The 24,094-nt window shown below is 37.4% G+C and overlaps 1 protein-coding gene across 6 annotated transcripts in view; it reads left to right on the forward strand.

Moving 5' to 3' along the window:
- The window catches only part of pard3bb (par-3 family cell polarity regulator beta b), a 332,607-nt gene that overhangs the window by 185,417 nt on the left and 123,096 nt on the right, over positions 1–24,094 (forward strand). For all 6 annotated transcript variants that reach the window (XR_009272746.1, XM_058786234.1, XM_058786238.1 and 3 more), the window contains exons 17-18: positions 17,025–17,234; positions 23,225–23,450. Coding sequence is in view for 5 of the 6 variants with exons in the window: in XM_058786234.1 (XP_058642217.1) it covers positions 17,025–17,234; positions 23,225–23,450 (436 nt within the window). In the remaining variant the exon portion in view is untranslated. The remainder of the gene's footprint in view (positions 1–17,024; positions 17,235–23,224; positions 23,451–24,094) is intronic.

Raw genomic sequence — 24,094 nt, forward strand, 5'->3', positions numbered from 1 at the left:
AGGAATTACTCACCCTCACGTTGTTCAAAACCTATATGGGTTTCTTTTTTCAGTTGAACACAAAATATACTTTGAAGAATGTTGGTAAAAAAAGAGTTGAAAGCAATATGGAACGCAGTTTGTCCCGTATTCGCAGACACACATTATGAGCACCAGATCATACGAATAACAAATCCTCGATTGATAATTAATCATTCGTTTTGGACAAATCATTGTTTTATTTGCAAAAGTAGCCATTCGAGAAAGGCTTTAAGACTCTAGTAACTTGTAGCATATTCTTAACCTCATTATTGAAGCACAACCTCAAGCACCAAAAGCAGCCCACACTCTCTTAAGTTCTCTTTAATTGAAAAATATGCATTTTCATTCATTCATTCATAGGCCATATGGTTGCAGTAACATTTAAGTTTTCATTTTTGGGTGAACAATCCCTTTAAGCTTCTGACAACTCTTTCCATCTTTTTACAAAATGTGCAAGTTGGGAAGTTTCAGTTAGAATAGTTTGCAAGGCCGTGAGTAGAAACCAGACTGTAAATGAAGACTAGTGAGTAGATGAGTTTTATCTGTTTGGTGTGATGGCATTTAATGTCTCCAACAACCTTCCCTTTAGCAACTGCCTTTCTCAAAACACTTAAAATCACAAATGAGGTTTTACTGATGCATTTTATGCTGTAGTAAAATATGTATTACATGTACAATACAGCACACGTCTTTATCGTCAAGTCAGATTTTGGCCTGAGCTTCCAAATTGGACATCTGAGATCAAGTAATATTGTTTTACACTTTTCCAAATAGTAGGTTGTAAATTCAGACTTTCCAAGTTGAACTGAACACAGCGATAGGGCTTACATGCCTGTTGAATATGTCACCATTGACCGCAGTGGGCCTTTTCAGATTTAGTTTTTTGTGGAGTTCTTTGGGTTCTTCGCCATCTGTGTGTGTCTGTGCTTTTGTCTTGTGGTGTGAGGTGTTGAATATTGACTGGCTTTTGGCATGTGCAATATTCCTGTAGAGAGACTAGTAAAAAAAAGGGATCGGTAATGCGTTTAATAAACCAATCCATTTTGTGGATGTTTTACTGATGCCCAGACTAATGTTTATTGACAAGATGTGAAGGCTTTGCTGACTAGGTGGGTTTGGTAAAGCTTGGCTCTGGGAAAAGGCCCCAATGTGTCTTTATGAGCTTTGACATATTTAATTAGCAGGATGGTCTTAAGAGCCCCTCGCTCTGGGCTTTTAATCTCTCTAAAACCTTCTCGGCGCTGGGTTCCTGTTCTCCTTCCTGCTTTCTCTCACGTTGTGCTCTCTCTCTCTCTCTCTCTCCATCACTCCTCATATTCCTCCCTCTTTCTTTTCCCCAGCCTCTCTTGGCAGCCGTGGTCCCACCCACACGTGATTCCTAGCCTCGGAATCCAATTCCCATCAAAATTGTGTTACATCTCCGGCTCCGAGAGCTCCCATAACTCTCTCTGGCCAAGCAGCTCAAGGCAATAATCTGCATCCAGCCACCAGATGCGGGACACAGTCCAACACAATAAGGAGAACGTTTTCTCTTCACAAGTTTTGATTCCCTGCGCTTACTCGGTGCCAAAATTTTATAATAACATATAGGATGGTAGCCAATATGGTCCTGTATCCGTTACGGTAGTCCTGATTCGCCACACCCAACAATAACCTAACCTGACCCCGATGCGTTCCAGTGAATCTTAAGTGTATTGCTGCAGAATGTCCTTCTGCTGTATTTCTTGGTGTGTATTTGGTCTGTGTATGTATATATTTACTAACTCTTTCCCAAAACCTAGTATGCTGCCTACCTAAATAGCAATTTAAAGAGCATTTCCACCACAAAATCTGTTTCAAAAGGTATGTTTCAACATATGATTCCGTCTAAGAGACCTAATTTTGGCCAAATTTTAAAGGTGCGGTCACATTTACTGTTGTTCAGTGAGTTTTCACAGGCGAAATCCACTCATTCCAATAGGAATCCACACAAGCGGTATTTCATTGGGGTGAAAGATTTTCTCATGCAGTTTTTGCATTGGGTTCAAGTCGGTCACACAAATTGCAGTAACCAATAGAAAGCTGCTTGGTTTGAAAGTAAGTTCTGTGTGAACTGTGCCTTTAGACCTTTTTGCTTTTTAAATTTTGCTAATGTTCTCATAAATGCTCTGTTTTTTGATGTTTATTAGTGAATCTGACTGTTAGCTTAGCAACTTGCTAATGTTTAATTTTATTGGATTCAATTGAGAGTCGCATCTCTTCTGTGATTTTTGTAAGTAACACTACTTTTGTGTGCCATTTGGAGTTTATGCTTATGAAGAGAGTCCCGAATCAGTCGCTTCTGATGTAAATGTTCACACATTCAAAGCCATATCGCCAGAGATAAGCCCAGACATGCAGGTTTTTGGACAGTTCCCCAGACACCAGCTCTCTTTTTCTCCCTCAAACGCTGTTTCTCTCCCCATCTCTCTCTGTCTGCATCTGAGTGTATGAGGGTAGTCGAATCCACTTCCTCTGAGTGGCCACTTCGTTCCTCCTTCTCCTTCCTCCTTAATTGCAGTGAAGTGCAGATGAAAGAGTGGAGAGAAGGAGCATGAGATTTCTTTCTCTTTAAAGCCTCAGCTCTTGAGCGCCATAGCTGAGTCTTGCTTTCTATTATCAGACTCTGCATGCGTATGTGTGTGTGTGTGTGTCAGGCAGATGAGGTCTTTTGCCAGTAGTGCTGGGAGAGCATAACGTAAGAGCAAAGCACCCTGGGAAACCTATTCTCCTTCTGCTTTGGCCTGAATACAGAGACCACAGGTCCCTCCACACCCCAATACCACAGCAGCCTTTGGTCCAGAACAAACACTCCAACTTTCCTTCTCAAGTCATGGAAAAACCCTCAGTTGCCAAAGCCAGGGAACACTTTGTTTGGAAAATCTGAATGTTAGATATTGTGTTCTCTTATGATTTTTAATATGCCGGAAAATGAAGCCAAGTCACGAAGCGTCTCATGCAGAGTTTGTGAGAGGTATGCCATCTGAAGCAGTTGTGATGAAAGACATGTTTATGCTTTTGCAAATTAAGGAAATTGTTGTTATTCAGTGTGAAATAAATCATATGAGAGGGATTACTAGAGCATGCCTGGAGAGTGCATGTTTTATCTTAAAGGAGTAGTTCATTCAAAAATGTACTTGATCACACTGCTTTTTCTCATACTACAAAACTGTAGTGAGCATGGGTGTCTAAAAACCACGATGGGATTATAACACACACTAGTTAGGCTAGTCTAAGACTTCTGAAGCAATATGATTGATTTGTGCTGGGCTCTGCATTAAATATGGCCTGCTGGCCCGGGGCCAGTGTGAGAGAGTTTCAGGCCAGTTGACAGAACTCTCATTTGTCCTTTCGGGCCAGTGCTGTGATGCCATAAAGTGTGTGTTTACATATCTTGTGCATCCATTTTTATGCTTTGCAAAATCTGTCATGTACACTACTATTTGAAAGTTTGGGGTCAGTATTTTTTTTTTTTTTTTTAAAGAAATTAATACTTTTATTCAGTAGGAACATGTGAAATTGATCAAAAGTGTCAATAAAGACATAAATACTGTTCATTTGAACTTTCTATTCATCAATGAATCCTGAAAAAACAAAACACAATTTCCACAAAAATGTTAGACAGCACAACTGTTTTTGAATTTGAAAAAAAAAGTTATTTAAAGTTAATAATATTTAATCAAAATAATATTTAATAATAATAATATTTCACAATGCAGCCGTTTATACTGTGTTTCTGAATCAGCTGAATGCAGGCTTGTTGAACAAATGAGAAAACAATGTGTGTTATGTAGTTATATTATAGCTGTGTAATTTCCAACGTGTTAAATATTTTTACAAACAAAATTTTGAAAAGAACATTGTGAAAAAAAATGTAAAGTTTATTCATACATTCATTCGTCCCCCCGTCCCCCCCAATATCTCTTGGGGCCAGTGAAATTTTTGGCAGACAAAAGGAAAACTACTGGCCTGACTGAACTAGGAGAAAACATCCTGACTATTAGGAAGAACAGACTGAAGTTTTAATCATCATTCATTGTTAATCTAACATATATTGTCTATCAAATCTCATTGTTTCTGATTGTGAATGTTCGAAACTTTTGTTTGATTCCGAAACCAATGCTGTTTCTTGTCAACTTTAAACCTGGCATGCCGGGTAGGTAAAAACAGTAAATGTACAGTAAAGTCCTGGAAGAAATGTGGTTCATTAAAAAATTAAATATAATTAATTCTCTCTCTCTCTCTGTCTGAGAAATGGAAAAGTGTAAATGTTCTTCTCTGCTCAAGATCAGACCTGAGACCAGGAGTTTTTATTGCACAGCGGTGTGTATCAAAGTAATATCCAGCACCTGCTCAAGGCAACACTAAACAGAATATTTGCGCCTGTGAGTTTGACTCCTCATCCATCTCTGTCTAAAGAGCTTAGGGCTAAACCACTCAAACTCCCCACTCATCCAGACCCTCGCTGAGACATGGAAGGTCACACACCGCACCAATCAGAAACCAGTGAAAATATGATTCTCCTCTCTTTAAACTAAAGCTATCGATTTTTTCCCCCCTCTAATATCAGTTTGAACTCTAGTATTTTATGTCCCTGTTTTGCAGAATTGCTCTTAATGAACAGTCGCCCTTGTAATCTGATCAACTTCAGGTGTGTAAAATGCCACTAGTGTCAAACAGGCCTGAGTGAGCGTGTCAGACAGACAACAGAAATTGAAACATGTCAGAGATCTCGCTGACTGAATGTGCTTTCCCTTTCTTCTAATGAGCAACACACTGTTACACACTGTTGATTCAAATTCGAAAAATATGATGCATTCAGTGTCAAACAAAGTAAATACTGGTTGCAACTTGTTTGGTTTGTCTGTAACTTTGGGAAAACTCTACACGGAGAGGAGAAACATGATTGGACAAATTGTTTCTCTTAACCGTGATTGGTCAGTATTTATACAGCTATCAGTGTCTAGCTGCATTTTAAAGGTTTGTTGTAAATCTTTTACCATTAAACAGCTTGTTTTATTCAGTCATTCATCTATTAGCAAAGTCAAAATCGCTGACAAGACCCAAGCGGGGAGCTCGCAGATGCGTTTCCTTGCTTTTGTTTTTCTTTGCAGATCCAGACTGAGGAAAAACACTGGATATCTGTCTGAGGTTGTAACCGTTATGCCAAGAACATAAACAGAAACAGACCAGGAAATTTAGTGGAATTAAATTGGCAAGAATGAAAGCTTGATGCAGGCTGTGTGCACAAGTGTGTCATCATTTGTATTACAGATGGAGGGAGATGTCAACATTTCAGTGTGATTTTCTTAGTTTTTTCTAAGTATATAAGAACAGTGGTTCTCAGGTTGGTCATAACTAAAACAAATTTTGCCAATAAGGTTTGTGAACAGCAAGGAGAAAAAGGAGAAAAAAATGCTAAATATAAATAATAAAATGCCATTATTTAAATGAGCATACGTAACATTTATACCAGGGTAAAGGTCCTGAGCATTCTTGACTTTTCTTACACTTCTTACATTTCTTAAACCAATAATTCACAGCACAAATCACATTATAGTCCAGGCTGAATATATGTTGTAAATCTAAAGATGTATTTATACATCCAAACATGAAGTTAATGAATAGGTCCTGAATATGAATAAATATTTATAAATCCCAAATAAATGTTATAAAACAGAATATAAATCCTGTCTAAATCTGAGTATATATTTAAAGTTCCTAAAAAATCCTAAAATAGTTTTAAATCGGTATTTTACTAAATATGCAATACAAACTTTGAATATAAAATAGATGAGTTTTAATGGTTAATTTTAAAGACTTCAGTAAAACTTCAAAATATGTACAGTAAACTAATTTGGTTAGGCTGCCGTTCCATGTGTAATATTTTCATCGTCTGATTCTTGAAGAAGAAGAAAAAAAAAGAGGAGAGAAGCACTGTATTATGTAAATGTTTTTTTAGGGCATGTGTGCTGAACAGGCATTTTCAAACTGTGTGTGTTTGTGTCTCCTCACCTCCAGCACCTCTAAATGTTCAAAGACTGAGTCAGGAGATTTTTCTCGCTCACACACACACACACACACACACACACACTCGGAGGGAGAGGCAGGCAGGTGTGTTGACTGAGAGACAGATAAATGCTTACTGTTTAAAACAAAGATCTCTCTCTCTCTCTTTGGCTCTCATTGAGTGGTTTCCCTCTCTCCATATATCACTCAGTCAGGAGCTGGGATGCTTTCCAGAACCTCCTATTTTAACAAACATCAGGCTTTTACATCTCTCTGTTTCTCTCTAGCAGTCATATGCTTCCAGAGCAGATTTTCTCTGTCTGTCTCTCTGTGTGTGTGTGTGTGTGTGTGTGTGTGTGTGCAGCTTGTTTCATATACTGTCAAGCAACACTCTTCTGTCCCTCATTGCATTTAAGCTGGATGACAATGAAATCAAAACTGACAATTTTTATTTTTCATGAAATGTTGCACTGCGTGGACTATAAGGTTGTCCAGTGGCCAGATGAGTTTCAGTCCCTGCTTTCCAGCACGCTGTCACTCATCTGAAATGATCGCAACAATTAGCATCCAATCGATTCCCAATGGACAAAATCAAGTTCCACCCAGCATTTTGTGTGGTTCAGTAAGCTGTTTCACATGGGTGTATGTCACAATCGAGAATAAAAGTTGATTACAGTTTTAATTTCATGCTGAGTTTAAGATTTTCATTAAACCAGTAGTTTCAGAAAATACTCAAATCATCAGCCTTGAGCAGATGTGGCAAAAGTGCATTTTGTACCCTGTTTGTGCAGAAGTCCTCTGAAGTTTGGCTGTGGTGAGTGCGACTGTGCTGCTTATTGTCTGATGCGTCTCTTGTGTAATTTTGACTTTGAAAACATACAAGTCGCTGCCAAACGCTGGCCTGTTGAGAGCCCTGATGCCACACTGTTCTCTCTCTCTGTCTCATTTGCGTGTTCCCGCACACTAATCTCTGTACACGATTGAGAGGGAGTTTGTTGTTGATTCAAGTTGAAAGCTGCCATATTTAGCTGATTGGAATTGATAGATTAATTTGCGCTGTAGAAAGCCATCTGTTTGTTTCTCTGTGTGTGCTAGTGCATTTCCCTAGGTGTACTTGGATGAATTTAGACACATCCAAATAAATGATGAAGTCACCTCTTCTGGTGTGTAACTTTTTTTTCGCTCATCTTTGTTAGTCTCAGCTAAAGGTGCTGCAGTTTTTTGTGTTCATATGATTGTTCAGTTATGTTTGCAGCAGACTGACTGAAAAGATCAAAAATAGACCAAGCGCTTACAGCAACAATTTGTTACTGTTAGTCAGAGACCAAAACTTCAGTTTGAATCTGAATGTGTGGTGAATCATTAATTAATCACATCTTTATAGTCGCAAGCTAAGACTTTGTATGCAGTGCGCTGAAGTGTTTATCTAATTTTAATTGTTATTTTTGGTGGTTATTTTCAGTGGTTGTCAACTTGACTAAGTGTCTTAAATATTCAAAGGCTCCGTGACTTCTTTTGTTTGTGATTACTAGATAAGGTTTAAGAAAAACTGTACACTATCGTTAAAACATTTGGGGGCAATAAGATTTTTTTTATTTTTACATTTTTGCTCACCAAGACTGCAATTATTTGATCAAAAATAAAGTAAAAACAGTAATATTATGAAATATTATTACTATTTAAAATAGTTTCTATTTTAATATTTAATTTATTCCTGTGTTGCAGATTTTCAGCAGCCATTACTATAGTCTTCCGCGTCACATGATCCTTTAGAGTTCATTGTAATATGCTGATTTGCTGCTCAAGAAACATTTCTTATTATTAGCAAAACAGTTGTGCTGCTTATTTATTTATTTTATTATTATTTTAGTTTTTGTAAAAACCATGATACACTTTTTTTTCAGGATTCTAATTTGTGTCTAGAAGGTGTATAGTATATTTAGAATTTATTTAGAATATTCTTTTAATTATTAATGTCCTTGCTGAATAAAAGAGTTAATTTCTTTAAAAAAAAAAAAAAACACTAACCTTAAACTGAATGGTACTGTATATTCATTACAGAAGTATACATGTAAATTGAAATTTTATAAATTTATGTGACTTTCCCAGCTAATTTTACCTTATATATTCAGTTTTTTTTAAGACCTCAGTTCTTCAAAGGAAAAAAAAAAAACTTTTTGAGGAGGTTAATTAAAATAAAAATATCTTGTTTTGTAGGTATTTTGGCCTTTTTTAATGCTTGTTTTGTCTTATTTTAATCATTTTGAGGCCCTCTTGGAAGTTTTCCGAGACCCCCTTTCGGGCCCCGGGCCCCTGGTTGAGAAGCACTGATCTTGAGTCCTGTCATATGTGTTGCTCCACTTGTCCTTCTGTTCGTGACACGTTCAGTCAGCTCAGCTCACGCTCACAGATCTGTGGGGCCGACACTCACACATTCAAAACCAGCCCTGCCTACAGTGATCGGGCTCATAATGAGTTTCTGATTGATCGATACAATCTTTATTACATCAAAATAAGATGAAAGCTCTGGCTGGGAGGGTTTCTCTGTCTCGTGCTGGTATGAAGGTGAGCTTTAATGGTGTGTGCTGGTTACCAGTGCAAGTGACCATCCATCACCCTGCACTCAAAAAGTGACAGACCCCTCCACCCACAGCCATCAGTCTCCGAAAGCCAGCGACCCCTGCTACACCCCCTTACGCACGCTAACCCAATAAAGGTGAACCGTAATTATGAGATGCCTTTTAAAAGTCTGCTGTAGGCAATTATCAAAGCCATACATCTCCCGCTGCAAAATATCATAACAGGTTTTTAATACCTGCGCTGTGGTGATGGATGCCAGACGGGCCGGTGGAGAACAGGTTTGCTGTGTGTGTAGGATGTCAGAGAGTGTCTGAACTGTAACTGGCGTATGTGTCTCTATTCTCTCTTCCTGCCTGAGTACACCGTCGAGTTTGATTGACAGACTCAGGGACATGAGGTATGTTGGAGTATAACTCACAGAAAGCTGCTTCCTGAACCCTGCACTTATGAACCGAGAGTAAGTGTTTCTGAGTGTGACAGGAGAACACAAGTGACACTGAGACAGCTGACCTTTCCGATTATACGCTCCACATTTCTCCTCTCCTAACTTCCACCACAGGAGATTCATCTTTGGCGTGACAGACTCCAAATGGCCCTCTCTTTACAGTGTCTGTTAAACGTGTTTTGAAATAAAGTTAGTTCACTCAACGGCCATTTTGGCAGTGCCTCAGGCCAGATATTTTCTATTTAGGCGATAGAGTGTGGTAGGAATGAGTCTTCGAATTCAAAAATAAGTTGGCGTTTTTGCACTTCTGGTTCCATCTTTCTGACGTCAGTATATTTTTTTGAAAGGGTCTTTTGATTAACCCGTTTGCGTCAATTTAAAATAGTTACACATATGTTCATAGAGGACTAAAATGTCCATGTCAAAATGTCCGAGGCAATCTCTAATTATAAACCAAATAGGTCCCTAAGATCAAGTAATCTTGGCCTCCTCTCTGTTCCTAGATCTAGGTTCCATTGCAGAGGTGATCGAGCTTTCGCTGTTGCTGGTCCTAGTCTATGGAACAAATTACCAGCTTCTATCAGAGCTGCGCCCTCTTTGTCTGTATTTAAATGTTGGCTGAAAAAACATCTTCTGTCAATAGCTTTTGTCTAGCCATGTCAACTGTATTGTTATGCTGTGTTTTGATGTTCTGTTGTCTCTTATCTGTTTTATTTTAGCTGTATTGTACAGCACTTTGGATCAACTGGTAGTTGTGTGAAAGTGCTTTATAAATAAAGAAAGAAAAAACTGTCATCAAAATTTGAAGCTTGGGAGTACAGACTTACGTTTGGTCCTTGGCAGATTATTGATGAAGTTAAAAAAGTTGTATAAAAAAAAATGTAACCAAAAAAGTTATAGAGGTTATAAAAGTTTATGAAAATGATTTATGAGCAAATTTTTATATAAATTATAGGTAACACTTTAGAATAGGGAACACTTATTCACTATTAACTACGACTTTTCCCTCAATAAATTCCTAATTTGCTGCTTATTAATAGTTAGTGCGGTAGTTGTTAAGTTTAGGTATTGGGTAGGATTAGAGATGTAGAATAAGGTCATGTAGAATAAGGCATTAATATGTGCTTAATTACTACTAATAAATGGCAAATAGTCTAGTAATATGCATGCTAATAAGCAACTAGTTAAGATATCCTAAAATAAAGTGTTACCAAAATAAAAACTTTATAAAACATTTTGAACTCAAAAAATGATAGAAAATCAAAGCCATATATCTAAACAAGTTGTGTTCCAAATTTGAGGTTGATATCTCAAAAAATTAGCTTTTAGTAAGATTTAGTTTGGGTGCAGTACCAAACTTTTCCCATTAGATTCCAGCAAAGCTCCGCTGGCATACACAGCAGTGTGATTTGTGATTCGCAGTACAGTATAATTTCTCTCTCTCAAACATTACAGGTGCGCACACACAAACACACCAACATTTTATTTAGAACACTCGTACAGACCACACTCTGACATCCACACCAGCATTACCCACACAATTATAGCTGCATATTTTATCCAATTGACTCTGTAATAGACTGTAATATGCATAAGCAGAAAACAGGAGTAAAGCGAGTATTTGCTTTATATGCCAAACTTGAAAAAATGGCACCATCTAGTAAAAAATAGAAAAAAAATAATTTTGAAGCCATGCCAACAGAATGAAAGCCTGTTAACAAATATTGCATCATTTTATATTTAAATCGCCCTGGGATTAAAAAATTGCAATTTTAATGGGTTTAAATGAGGTCCTTAAGGTCCTGAGAGGAACAATTTTTTTGTACCTAGTGTAAAATAGATTTATTAAAGGAAATGAGGGTGAAATATTAAAATTCCAGTAAAAACAAACACCTGTGCCAAAATGTATGCAGTTGACATTAACACAGGCAAAATGCTAAAAAAAAAAAAAAAAAAAGTTAAAAATGGCCATAAGGTCACACAAGGGTTAAATGTCTGAAATAATACCTGTGATTAACACAAGCTCAGGATATTTTCATGTTTTATTCTACAACATAAAATGCATCAGTTATACCCCATTCATTTTTTTTTTTTTTAAGCGTTTAGTTGTCATGAAAAAGGTGTTTGCTAAAATATGCATACATTTCTGCTGTTTACAGAATAAACCACAACGGTAACAGCCATCTTAGTTACTAAGTACATAGTATATGTGTGTACTGTGTACATTTATTATGTATATATAAATACACACCCATGCATGTATATATTTAAGAAAAAATTTACATTTATATATTAAATATATGTATATATAATATAAATTATATGAATATAAACACATACATGTGAATACATGTAAATATTTTCAAAATATATACTGTATCGTGATTAATCGTTTGACAGCACTAATTTATTTATTTATTTATTTTTGATTGATTGATATGTGCCAATCTCCATCATTCTTGGCTAACTTGACCCTAAAATTACATTGACTTTGCCTTTTACATTGAAATTCAGCTTTATAATAATTTAATTAATATGCATTCTATGATATTATTGATTATTTTATTTTTTAAATTGATTGTTTTTATTTATTTATTTATAATCCAAACTGTGAGATGATATTATTTAATTGTTGGCTATCAATTAAAAAAAAAAAAAAAAATGGCCTCTAAAGATTCTAAACAACTGGTATATAAAATTTTGAGAATTTTAAGAGATTTTTAAAAGTAGTTATTATATATTATTAGTTATATAAGTTTTTTATTTTATTTTGAGTTTTTTTTTTCTTTTTAAAAAAAAATATTATTTCAAACAGCATGCAGCATTTATCTTCAAAAGTCGTATACTTTCATGCACTGTACATTTGACAACAGGCTATTATTTGTGAGCTAGTAGGATAAATGATTACTTGTTAATTCGGCTGTAGCTCTAGCCTCTATTTTTGTTTCCTGTGAGAAGATGAATTTAAAGTCCACACTCACATCTGACTTCTCCTTAAATCAGGTGACGACTACAATTAATAGCCCCTCCCTTTCAGCATGTATGGGTCTGATTAAAGCACGCTAGTATCCCGAGACACACATTTAGACTCTCATCTCCAAGCCAAAAGTGTTTTGGAGACCTCCAGAGAGCAGACCTCTCAAAAGCTGCTTAATTTCATCAGTAGGCCGTGGAACAGAAGTAATTACGTTTGTGACACGAACTGTGCTCGTATAGAGAACATTTCAGTCACGCTGGCTGGTACATCAGCGGCCTGCTATTTATAAACCTCCTCTCACGCAAATCCAGTCCTGCAATGAGCTGCTGCAGACCTCTCCTACTCACTGATGCTCCATACTGCTGTTAATGAACATTTCCCTATGATCCACCACCACCATGTGCTTGAAAGTCCAATTTAAGAGTGGTTTGCTGGTGAAATTTCAGGATTAGCCCTTCAGGAGTTAAACTTGCTTTTTCAAACTAATTCTTAAACTGCAAATGTCAGATGTTTTCAGGGCTGTACTTCGTGCTCGTTTCAAACTTAAAGGGATATTCCACCCAAAAAGTATCTCATAGTTTACTCGCTCTCATGCCATCCCAGATTTGTATCACTTTTTTTTCTTCAGAAGAACAAAAATAAGGATTTTTTAAGAACTTGTTACTTATTACAAACAAAGTTGACTCTTTAAAAACACACAAAGTGAACACAATGGTGATCCATAGGATCCCATGTGTTTAATCAATTTTTTTTTTTTCTATAAACCATCACTTCTGGCCAACTGTCACACACAGGTTCATAAGTTTACACTTGACATGAACGTCAGCACGTTGTGAAGCATGATGCAAGTGCATTCGAAAGCTCAAATGAGATGTGTCGCTGAAACACAGAGGACTGTCATTTCTCGCATGAGTTTCACAACACGCTTATATCAGGATTTACAATGTGCTGACGTTAACATCAATCGTGGACTCATATGACAGTTGGCTGGAAGCGATAGTTTATAGTCATTTCTAAAGTGCCATTCTTCAGCTAGATCTAGTCCATGGCATGTTAACTAACTAACACACTCTGACAATGTAATATACCAAATCAGCAAATTAAAATGATTTCTGAAGGATCATGTGACACTGAAGACTGGAGTAATGGCTGCAGGAAATTCAGCTTTGCCATCACAGGAATAAATTAGATTCATTAAAATTGAAAACAGTTCTTTTAAATCACAATCTTACTGTTTTTACTTTATTATTGATCAAATAAATTCAGCCTTGTTGAGCATTAGATACTTATTTTAAAAGCGTTCACAACATTTACAGACGGCAAACATTTAAATGTAGTGCATAAATAATTAAGACATCTATACAATTTCTGAATACAGTTTTTTTTATCTTTTATTTTATTCTTTACATTGCTCTTGCTCTTTGTATCTGCCTACTCAAAAGCAGCATGTCACATACATATGCACATTGTCGTCCTTTGAACTTGAATGAACTTTCATTTCTTGTCAAACTTCAAGGTGTGGCATCTGTTGTGATGCTATATGAAGACCCTCTCATCCAGCTGTGTCCTCATCTCCGTTCACCCTCCCCGTCTCTCAGCGCCCCATTCTTCATCTCTCTCTCTCTCTCTCTCTCTCTGTACCACATCCCAAATTATATGTGCATAAATTTCTCTCGTGTCATAATCCTGAGAGCAGAAAGCGTGCAGCTGGGTCGGGCCGGGCTCATCTCGTCTGGCCTTCTCTGGCAGTTTGGAGGCCACACAGATTAAACGACTGATCCCACTTCCACTTTCATTTAAACGACCATTAGCCAAACAAAAAAAGGGGCCGGTGCCGGCAGCAGGCCAGGCTGATTGGAATTCCAGTGAGGCGCACCACCTGTCGATACGATGATTTCCTGATTCATGAATGCATTCTGGGAGCTGCAGCGCTTTAGCTAATGATTGTGGGTGTAGGAGATGTTTGGAGAAGGGTGGGGTCGACCAAAGTGAGGATGGAGGTATGCAGAGAAGGACAGGAGGGAGATAAAGAGAGAGAGAGAGAGAGAGATGGTGCTTCTGATTGATGGAGAAATGAGTCCCGGGATTGAGCTCTCATCCATCATTCCCTGTGGAGGCGCATGTTTAAAAAGTCATTTTCATTAGAGGAGAGAGAGTGTTTACAATTTACACACTCACTCACAAACATACACTCACATACATGCTTAGTCTTATAAAGATCCACCTTTGGCACTTCAATTATTATTAACGTTTTGCTTTGTCTTCTTCCCGGAATGCCTTTTGGAAATGCTCCAGTGGTCTCTATTGACCCACCATCTTTGATTAGCACAGAAACAAATGAGCGAGTTTTTCATAAAGCGCTGATGCTAGAATTAAGTTTCCTAATACCAGTGCTTGCTAGGCAGCAAAAGATAGATTTAAAGTTGTCTTTAAAAAATGTCTTTGTTTTTGCAAAAATTACAAATAAATGCAAAAAAGAAATGTAGTATGCAAACAGTATGATGACAGTTATATATATTTTGAATGGCAAACATTATTTGAATAAAAGTTCAAGAAATATTCCAGGTTCAGAAGTTAAGCTCAGTCAACAGCAATTGTGGCAAGACCATTTTTCAATGGTTTAGCCACAAAACATAAAATGCATATGTAAAATCACTCACTTATATTATCAGTGTAATATTATATACAGTTTCACAATGCCATAAATGCTAAAACCCTATAACAACTGTAAAAATCTAATAACATACACATTTTTACAGCTGAGTTCAATGTTTATAAGTATAACCTGAAAGAACATTTAAATCCTCCAAAAATCTACTTTATTTATTTAAGTCTGTTTTTGTGGCAATAACGCTATGCCACAAATGCTGACAGTTGATTAACGTATTAGTATAAGTAAGTTTATTGCTTTAATGAGAGATGTTTCAAACTTAAAGGGGTAGTTCATCCCAAAATTAAAATTCTGTCATTAATTACTCACCCTCATGTCATTTCAAACCCGGAAGACCTCCGTTCATCTTCGGAACACAAATTAAGATAATTTTGATGAAATCAGAGATAGAGCCCTGCACGGGCCTCAAATTTAGGCCCTGCCCCGAGACGCTCAGGCCCTAGCCCGGCCCGTGTCCGACAGCTTATCAGAATTACAGACCCGAGCCCGTCTTTTTTTCCCCCTTCTCCCAAAACAGCTTAGTTCAGTTTTGTATATAATGGCAAAGTGATTATATTTTGTTTAGTTTTTTTATTAAGTTAATTTAGAAAAATGTTTGGAGCATTTTTTGTTCGTTATAAGTTTTTGTTTTTTAAAGTAATGACCAAGCGGCCAGTGGCAGACAGTGAGCTAGATCATAGCCTACAGTATGTTTGATCAATGTAACCTTCTCAAATCATCACGACTTGCCTAAAATTAAATCTATAGATAAAAAACAGTTCAAGCATAACAATGTTTAAACGTTAAACCTAGATAAATGTGCGCTGTATCCAATAGTTTGTGCGGAGAGTGAAAGCTAAAGTGCGCTTTGCGGGACATGGAAACGCCAGCGCGGTCACTTTTCAGTGGATACACGGTCATTTTTGCTCATAAAGGTAAGAGTAATACATCTTTCAGAACTGTAAAGGGTCTACTTTTATTTGTGCGCACTCACTATATCAACAAAATGTTGTGCTTTTATAAAATAAAGAAAACAAACATTCGGCTTTCTGCCGTCTGGTCTTGAACAGGAGCACTTCACAAAAATTTACCGAAACTCAGCGAATAGCCTACATGACTCTCAGACATGATAAATATATCTATAGAAAGCTTTAAATTACTACTTAATGAAATAAAACAAATCAAAAACAAAAACTTTCATTATAATCATAATCCATAAAGATGCATTTCTCTCTAAAGGCGCATCTAATGAGGAGACGGCAAGTCAGGATCGGCAACTTCATCCATGTGAAATGGACTCAGAAAACACTAGTTTATTAGTAATTAATTCAAATATCTCCTTACTATTTCCCCCAGACACATTCATGGTAATTACTTTTGCTGGGGCTTTGTGGCAAGCTTTAGCCTATTGCGTGCATTTGAATGCAGTACTCTTCAGCTGCGCTGACGGCTCTCTGTTGCTGCTGCAGGACACTAAACGCCGTCAAGACTCTTGACAGTACTCTTGACAGTTGCGGCACGGTCTCGTGTTGTTTCCACCAGTGTGGCAATTTTTTTTCATCACTAATTGATGGATGTCTAAAATATAAAAATAAGGAGAAGCCTAAAACAGGCCCGAGGCCCGGTCCGCGTCTGAACTATGACGTGAAAATTGGCCCGAAGCCCAAAAAAGTGCAGGGCTCTAATCAGAGAGCTCTCTGAGCCTCTGTAGACAACAATGCAACTGAAATGTTCCCAGACCCAGAATTTGCTCGAATTACGTAATCAATGTAATCAGCGTTGTTTACGTTCATTGAAAAGCACATGTATGCGTTTCCTGGTAAAAGGGCGGAAGACAGAAACTGTGGGAGAAGAATTGTTAAATAAATTACTTTTGTTTTCTTCGCGCACAAAACGTATTCTCGTAGCTTTGCAAAATTGATTTTGAGCCACTGATGTCCTTACTATGTTTCTGGGTCTGGGAACATTTCAGTTTCGTTGTTGTCTATGCAGGATCAGAGAGCTGTCCGATTTCATCAAAAATATCTTAATTTGTGTTCCGAAGATGAACAAAGGTCGTACAGGTTTGGAACGACATGAGTGAGTAATAATGACACAATTTTAATTTTGGGGTGAACTATCCCTTTAAATCCTAAATTTCTTATTGTCAAATTTACAAAAACCAAAAATATGACATTGAAATGATCTAAAACCAAACTTTAAACGGAGTCTTTATGTTTAATTTTATTTGAATTAATTGCAAAAATGTTTGGAGAGGATTTTTGGCAAGCACTGTAATAAAGTGTAATTATGTGGTTATATTTTTCCTCTTTGTCCTGTCTCAGTGAGTGGTGGGGTGGAGTTGGGACCCACACTAGGCCTGAAGAAGTCCAGTTCTCTAGAGAGTCTTCAGACTGCCATGACAGAGGCCAAGAGGAACGAGCTGCTGCCCTTCCACAGGCCCCGCCCACACATGGTGAGAGGGCGTGGCTGCAACGAGAGCTTCCGGGCAGCAATCGACAAATCATACGACGGCCCGCCGGAGGATGATGACGGTGAGCACCCACAATGCAGCAGCAACACAGTCACAGGATTTAAAGGTGCAATGTGTAACTTCTGTAAAAAAAAGGAAATAATTATAAATAGATAAGTCATGGCTCCTTTTAAGAAACTGATAGTTGCTATAATTCCACATATCACTTTGTTCCCCATAGACTCCCATAAGTCTACATCAGTATTTGTGGTGATTGTGGATGTGTGTGAGTGAAGTCAGTGACTGCTGAGGGAGAGTAATTGAGAGTAAAGTGTTTGGCTTTGTCCCTGTCATGTGCTTCCTCTTCCCACACACCAGCCTAATTGGCCCTTCCGTGAGACGACAGACTACAGACATGTGGCGAAAGAAGGAGAGAGTGTGAGAGAGGAGAGGGGTTGTTCATTATGGTCAGTGCGAACAGACACAGCACAGCTGAAGACTTAAGATCCCATCTCATGCACACACACACATCCCAAAGTAGTATCTAACTTCCCTATTCGTGGAGACCAAGATAAAACCGGGGCTCGTCGTTGTAAGATTTTCCATGAAATTTTAAACTGATATGTGGTTCAATAGTGCAACTCAGGATTACCAAGTGATGAGTTCGTAGCTTCAAAACAAACTCATTAACACAAATTATCAGGTTATTTACTCATTTGCTCATCGACGTGTGATTACATCTGCTGTTTACCTTGACGTGGAGATGCCACACACACACTTACGTGTGCACACCGTGATCTTCTGGTCAAGAAAACAGCGGCAGCTTATTACTAATTACTGAGGACAGTAATTAGTCACACAGCGTTCCTCTCACTTCTCATTACCGTCCCTGTTGTGGGATGATATTCTGCCTGTGTTCAGAGAAAAGAGTTTAAACATCACATTGTAACAAGCCATTCTGTGTATGTGTGTGTAGGGGGAGAGAGAAAAATTATACTCTTTAATACGTTTGTTTATCAATCTATGTATGCGTACTCTTGTGAAAGAGCAGCATACATTTAAAAAGAGTACTATTAAGGTAAAATATATACTTAAAAAAATAAATAAATAGCCACTTAAGTTGGACTTAAGTACAACTTTATCTGTTATTTTATTATTACTTTTATTGTCTTTTTAAATGTGCTTAAAGAGTATTGTTAAATGTACTGACAAACATTCATGGTAAAGTAAACTATACTGTAATGTCATTTCTATTGAAACGCATGTAATTTAAATATATTTGCAATTAAAATTAATGATTTAATATAATATCAAATATCACTACAGTTAAAATTATAATAAAATACTTTACTTGTTCTTTAGTATGATAGTCAACATAACAAATTAAGTGCACTTTTTAAAGCATTATGAGAATATTTTATTTTATATACAGGTATATGCATTTATTAAACTTAGAAAGTCATGCATTCAGTTGCATTTTGTTTTGTAATATTATTTAGAGGTTCCCCCTACCCCATTTTGTAGCATTTGAAATAAACTTACATGCACATTCAGCAGGGTATGCCACACTTAAATATTTTTTTTTTAATTTTAATAATCAAATACTTTTTTTTTTCTTCTTTTGTTTTTTTGTCCTTGCACCCTTATATGATAATGTTGGAGCTGGTTTTAACAGTTTAGATTATAATCTTTATTTATGGTGGAGTTTGTTTGTGTGACATTCACACAGTGTCGCTTTTGAATGGCATGAACCATTGGCTTATTACAGGAACAAATCCCCCTGGAGCAACCTGGGGTTAAGTGCCCTGCTCAAGGGCACAATGGTGATACTCTCAGTCAGTACATCCACCGACAGCCCACGGTACGTTCCGATGTATATTGTGTACAAAATAGCAAGAGATGACAGAAAATTGCCAGTTATACTCTGATTGGTTAAATGACACTACTCGTTCACTCAGACAGACCTGTAGAAGGGCTGAACGTAAGTGGAATAAGGATAGATTACAAGTTTCTTATGAAATCCTCAAGGACTCCCTCTCGGCATTTCAGCGAGCTGCTAATGCTGCTAAGCGTAAATATTTCTCTGAGTTAATTTTATGTAACAGTACTAGGCCTAAAGCCTTATTTTCAATTATTGATTCTGTTCTCAATCCCACTATTAATCATTTTTTCCTGAAGCATCTGATTCTCTTTGTGAGGATTTCGCGAGATCTTTTAATGATAAGGTCTCACAAATTAAATCTCTACTGCCTATATCAGCCTATACTTCACTTGATGTTCCTTTCTGCTTTTCTACATGGTCTGTCTTTGAGCCTATCACCTTGGACTCTCTTAAAGAGGTTGTTGCTTGTTTAAAACCTACTAGCTGCCCTCAGGATGTGATTCCCACACATTTTCTTAAGCAAGTCTTTCATGTTATTGGCCCTGATTTGTTGTCCATCATCAACAAATGTCTTTTTACTGGAACCGTGCCCGACTGCCTTAAACATGCTTCTGTTCTGCCTCATCTTAAAAAAACAAATTTGGATTCTACGCTTTTGAGTAATTTTCACCCTATTTCAAATTGACCTTTCCTCTCAAAAATTTTAGAAAAAGTGGTCCTGAGCCAACTTTTGTCTTTTTTGAATGATAACAATATACACAAGAAATTTCAGTCTGGTTTTAAAGCCCGTCACAGTACCGAATCGGCCCTCTTAAGAGTCATGAATGATGTAATGCTCACCACTGATACTGGGCAGTCTGTGGCCTTGGTCTTGCTAGACCTTAGCTCTGCATTTGACCTGGTTGATCACAATATTCTCTTATCACGTCTAGAAGCATGTGTGGGGCTTCGGGGTACGGTGCTGCAATGGTTTCGCTCATACTTGACTAATAGGAGTTACTCTGTCTGCCCTGGGCACCATTCTTCTTCTGTTATACACTTAAGTTCTGGTGTCCCTCAGGGATCTATTCTTGGCCCGGTACTGTTTAATCTCTACATGCTACCTTTGGGTTCTATTTTATATAGACATGGTGTATCTTTTCATCTGTACGCTGACGATACACAAATTTATCTGCCTATAAAGCGTGACGATAAACTTGCCTTTAAGTCTATATTAGACTGCTTAGACAAACTGAAACTTTGGCTTGCTAGTAATTTCTTAAGTCTTAATGAGAGTAAGACTGAAATTATTTTGTTTGGTTCAAATGATCATAGCACTCACCGCCTTTACAGTCTACATTACTTAGATCTAGGGACTCTGATTTACTATATGTACCTAGAACCAGACTTAAAAACAGGGGTGATTGCGCATTTGCGGTCATCGGTCCTAAGTTATGGAATAGTCTTCCGGCCTACATTAGATCCGCCCAAACTTTGTCAACTTTTAAATCTGCTTTGAAAACTTACCTTTTTTCCGTGGCTTTCAGTATTCCTTCATTCTCATTGGCATTGCTCTATTTTGTTTTAATTTAATTTATTTTAGCCTCATACTTTTAATTGTCTCTCTAGTGCTTAAATGCTTTGTTTTTATTGCCTTTAATTGTAAGGCACTTTGGTCAACACCAGTGGTTTTTAAATGTGCTATACAAATAAACTTGTATTGTATTGTATTGTATTGGCTGCTACACAACTTCAGGAGCCAAAGTAATTACATCAGTCTGCTAGAAAATGTTGTGCTGCTTAAATTTTCAGTTTTGAGGAAGAACTAGATATGCCAAAGTTTGCAAGGTTTATAGGATCAGATATTTAGAAAATATTTCAAATAGATACTAAATTACATATTCATGGTCAGAATCAAACATTGTTAAACAAAGTCGAGTATGACAGTCTTGAAAAAATTAAAACACGAATAAATTAGGCCAAAATATATAGATCGAACCTGTAACTTCCAGTTGCAAGCCTTGAGCCTTAACCACTACACCACCACCCCAAGGAGAAAATTAAGAGGATGCAGTCTTCTCACATGAATCAGAAACCAAATAAATATCAAAGGCCATACATCAGTAAGGATGATAAACAGAGAGGCATTTAAGGAAGGGATTTATTTCCCTTTGAAATGGTTTCCATTATTTCACTTTGAGCTCACAGCAGTGTCATTATAGCTTTATTATGTAAGGCTTTCAGAGCATAGGTACTGCTCTCTAAGTCCTCAAGCCCTGCTCTTTTAAAGCGTTTTCATATTGAGACGTGAGCATGATGAGAAATATCTCCTCTTTTTTCTTCATCCTTTCTCACCATTTTTTTCCCTCGGCGTTCAGCATTGTGTTCAGCGGATTGATATTTACAATAAGCCTCTGCGCTGGTCCGAACAAAAGCGTTTTCTGATGCATATTAGAGAAGTGGGAGCTGAAGAAGGCCTTTGAGGTTCCTCTGAATAATAGGGCGGCTGTACAGTCATTACCGAGCCACCCGCTTCAATGCTAGTTTAAACAGCAGATCGGCATTTGTTTGTGTAGAAATCAGGCCATGGGGAAACGGATGCTGCTGTTGGCCTTGGACTAAGCCTCGGAAGAACCGGCTTGTCCTCGAACCCGATAGTTGAAGTTTGTGTAGGCGAGGCTCAGAGAGACTTTTGCATGCTTTTCTTTTTGTTTTATTTTGTTTATCTCTGTCATTCAAGATGGAACCAGTTCAGAGTCATATTGAATGTAATATATTCTGTATCACCAGCAGACCAAACCGAGTTTATTTTTCCAAGACGTTCCTGTTCCTCATTGGAGGTTAATGCCTCCAATATATATATATATCCCCTGAAGTTTGCCGAAGCCCCCTGGTTGGGAAAACTGAATTAAATAATACTAAAACAGAAAATGGTGGTAAACAATTTCATTTTTTTCAATCTTTAATTACAAGTTGTCAATGTTAACAGCTCATGAAAGTAATTTGTTCACAATCTGGAGTATACTAATTGTGTGTTTGGATTCACTAACAAGCCCGGCTCATAAAAGTCAATCGTTTAGAAGTCGGACATTTGTATCAGTGGAAGATTTCATGTGTTTGAACCGGTAACTGAACGTCAATTGGTCAATAAACCGGGTTTGCAAATTAAAAGATTTAGTAGTTCCAATTTATACCAACATTTTTAAGTTGAGTTATACCAGCAGCTTTGTCAATAGCCTTTGAGAAATATTGTGAAAAGTAGTTTTCACAATTCTGTGAAACATTTGCCATTGCGTGTCTATATATTGGTCACCCTCCTTTCTGCGCATCAATATCGGCTATAGAAAACCATATTGGTTGACCACTGCTTGCAAACTTTCGGTTACAATCCCAGATCTCTCTTGTCTCTTCCCTCACTAATTTCTTTGTTCTTTCCCTTGTCATATTTTGGCCTGAAAGATACAACTAGCCATCAATAAATCGCAGTGTACAGGGCTGTCGGGACCTTCCCCTGAGCTACAAGTGGAGGGTTAGTAAGATGGCCGCTGTGAGGCTTATGAAAGACCGATGCTTTTTCGCACATCTCCTCATCTCTCTTTTAACACGCTCTCTGAGGCGGCCTGGTAAACGTACATCTGCTCCCAGCACCGCCGCTACCATCTGACAAACCTCAGAGCACAGACACATAATGCAGCCGCGATTGATCGCCACACACACACACACATTGCCCCACAGTGGATAGCCAGTAACAGATGGTTATGTCAGCAGGTTCCTCAGTTACCCAAGCCTCTTTTTTCACTTTTTATATCCTTATCTGTCCTCGTCCTCTTCCTCCCCCTCTCTCTATCCAGTTATCCGCATCCCTTCTTTCTGTTTCCTTCTGATTATGATAATGTGAGCAACTTTTTGATGCTCCAGGGCAGATTAGCTGAAAAAATATCTCAGAAAAGATCTTTTATATTTCCACTAGTCTAACTGAGATATAGGCCATACTAGGCGGTTTTGAAGGTAAATACTGTGTGAATATAGAAATCTGTGAAACCAGTTGAGGTTTTGCTATGCTATTTATACTGTAGTAGATATATTTGTGCAGTTTATGTTATCTAAGCACAAGAAGAAATGTGCAATGTATATAATTTTAGTTATGCTAGACCACTGTATATTCTGTATATAATAATCATATTTTATGTGTGCTTGTTGTATTGGAACAGATGAGGGGTCGGACCAGAGCTCTGGACGAGATACTCCAGCCAGCGGCTCCTCCAGACAAGGTGCGGGAGACAATGAGGAGAACAAGAAAGACAAGAAGAAGAAGGCCAAAGGCAAGAAGAAAGACAAGTTGAAAAGCAAAGGAAAGGAAAAAGAGAAGAAGAAATCAGAGGAGTTTGGTGATGAGCTGGATAAGAAGACCAAGAAGAAAGGATTCGGGTTGCTGAGGCAAGACCCCAGTTCTTTGTGTTTGTATTTCCTTTTGTCCGTCCCTCTCCTCTTCTTTCTTTGTTGTTTTGTGTCTCTCTTAAAGGGACAGTTCACTCAAAAAAATAGTTTTCTCACCCTTATGTTTTTCCAAACCCGTATGACTTTCTTCTATGGAATATAAAAGATGTTGTTTTGAAATATGTTCTATTCACTCTTTTTTCATGCAAATACAATGAATGGAGACAGAAGCTTTTAAGCTTCAAAAAGACACAAAAGCACAGTAAAAATCTCATGAAAGATTTGACTGGTACACTATATTTTAAAGTCATTCGATATTTTCTTGTGGTAAATAGACCAAAATGTTGTTATTCACTCATTATCTTTCCAGTGAGCTGTTAATTGTTGCAACTGAATTGAGTCAGTTTGGTGAACGAACACTTCAATTTTATAAATCTGATTAATGGATTAATTCAAGAGATCAGACCTAAAAGAGCTAATTATTCAAGAATCTGATACTGCTACTTCTGTCATGGGCTCTAATAAAAGCTAGGATAAATATCAGTATATAACAACTTTCTAAATTTTAAATAACATTTATTTTATGGTGTTTTGGGTCTTGTTTGAAACTTGAAAGCTCCAGTCCCTGTTCAATGTAATTTTAT

The sequence above is a fragment of the Onychostoma macrolepis genome, chromosome 09 (genome assembly GCF_012432095.1).
Source record: "Onychostoma macrolepis isolate SWU-2019 chromosome 09, ASM1243209v1, whole genome shotgun sequence".
Lineage (NCBI taxonomy): Eukaryota > Metazoa > Chordata > Actinopteri > Cypriniformes > Cyprinidae > Onychostoma > Onychostoma macrolepis.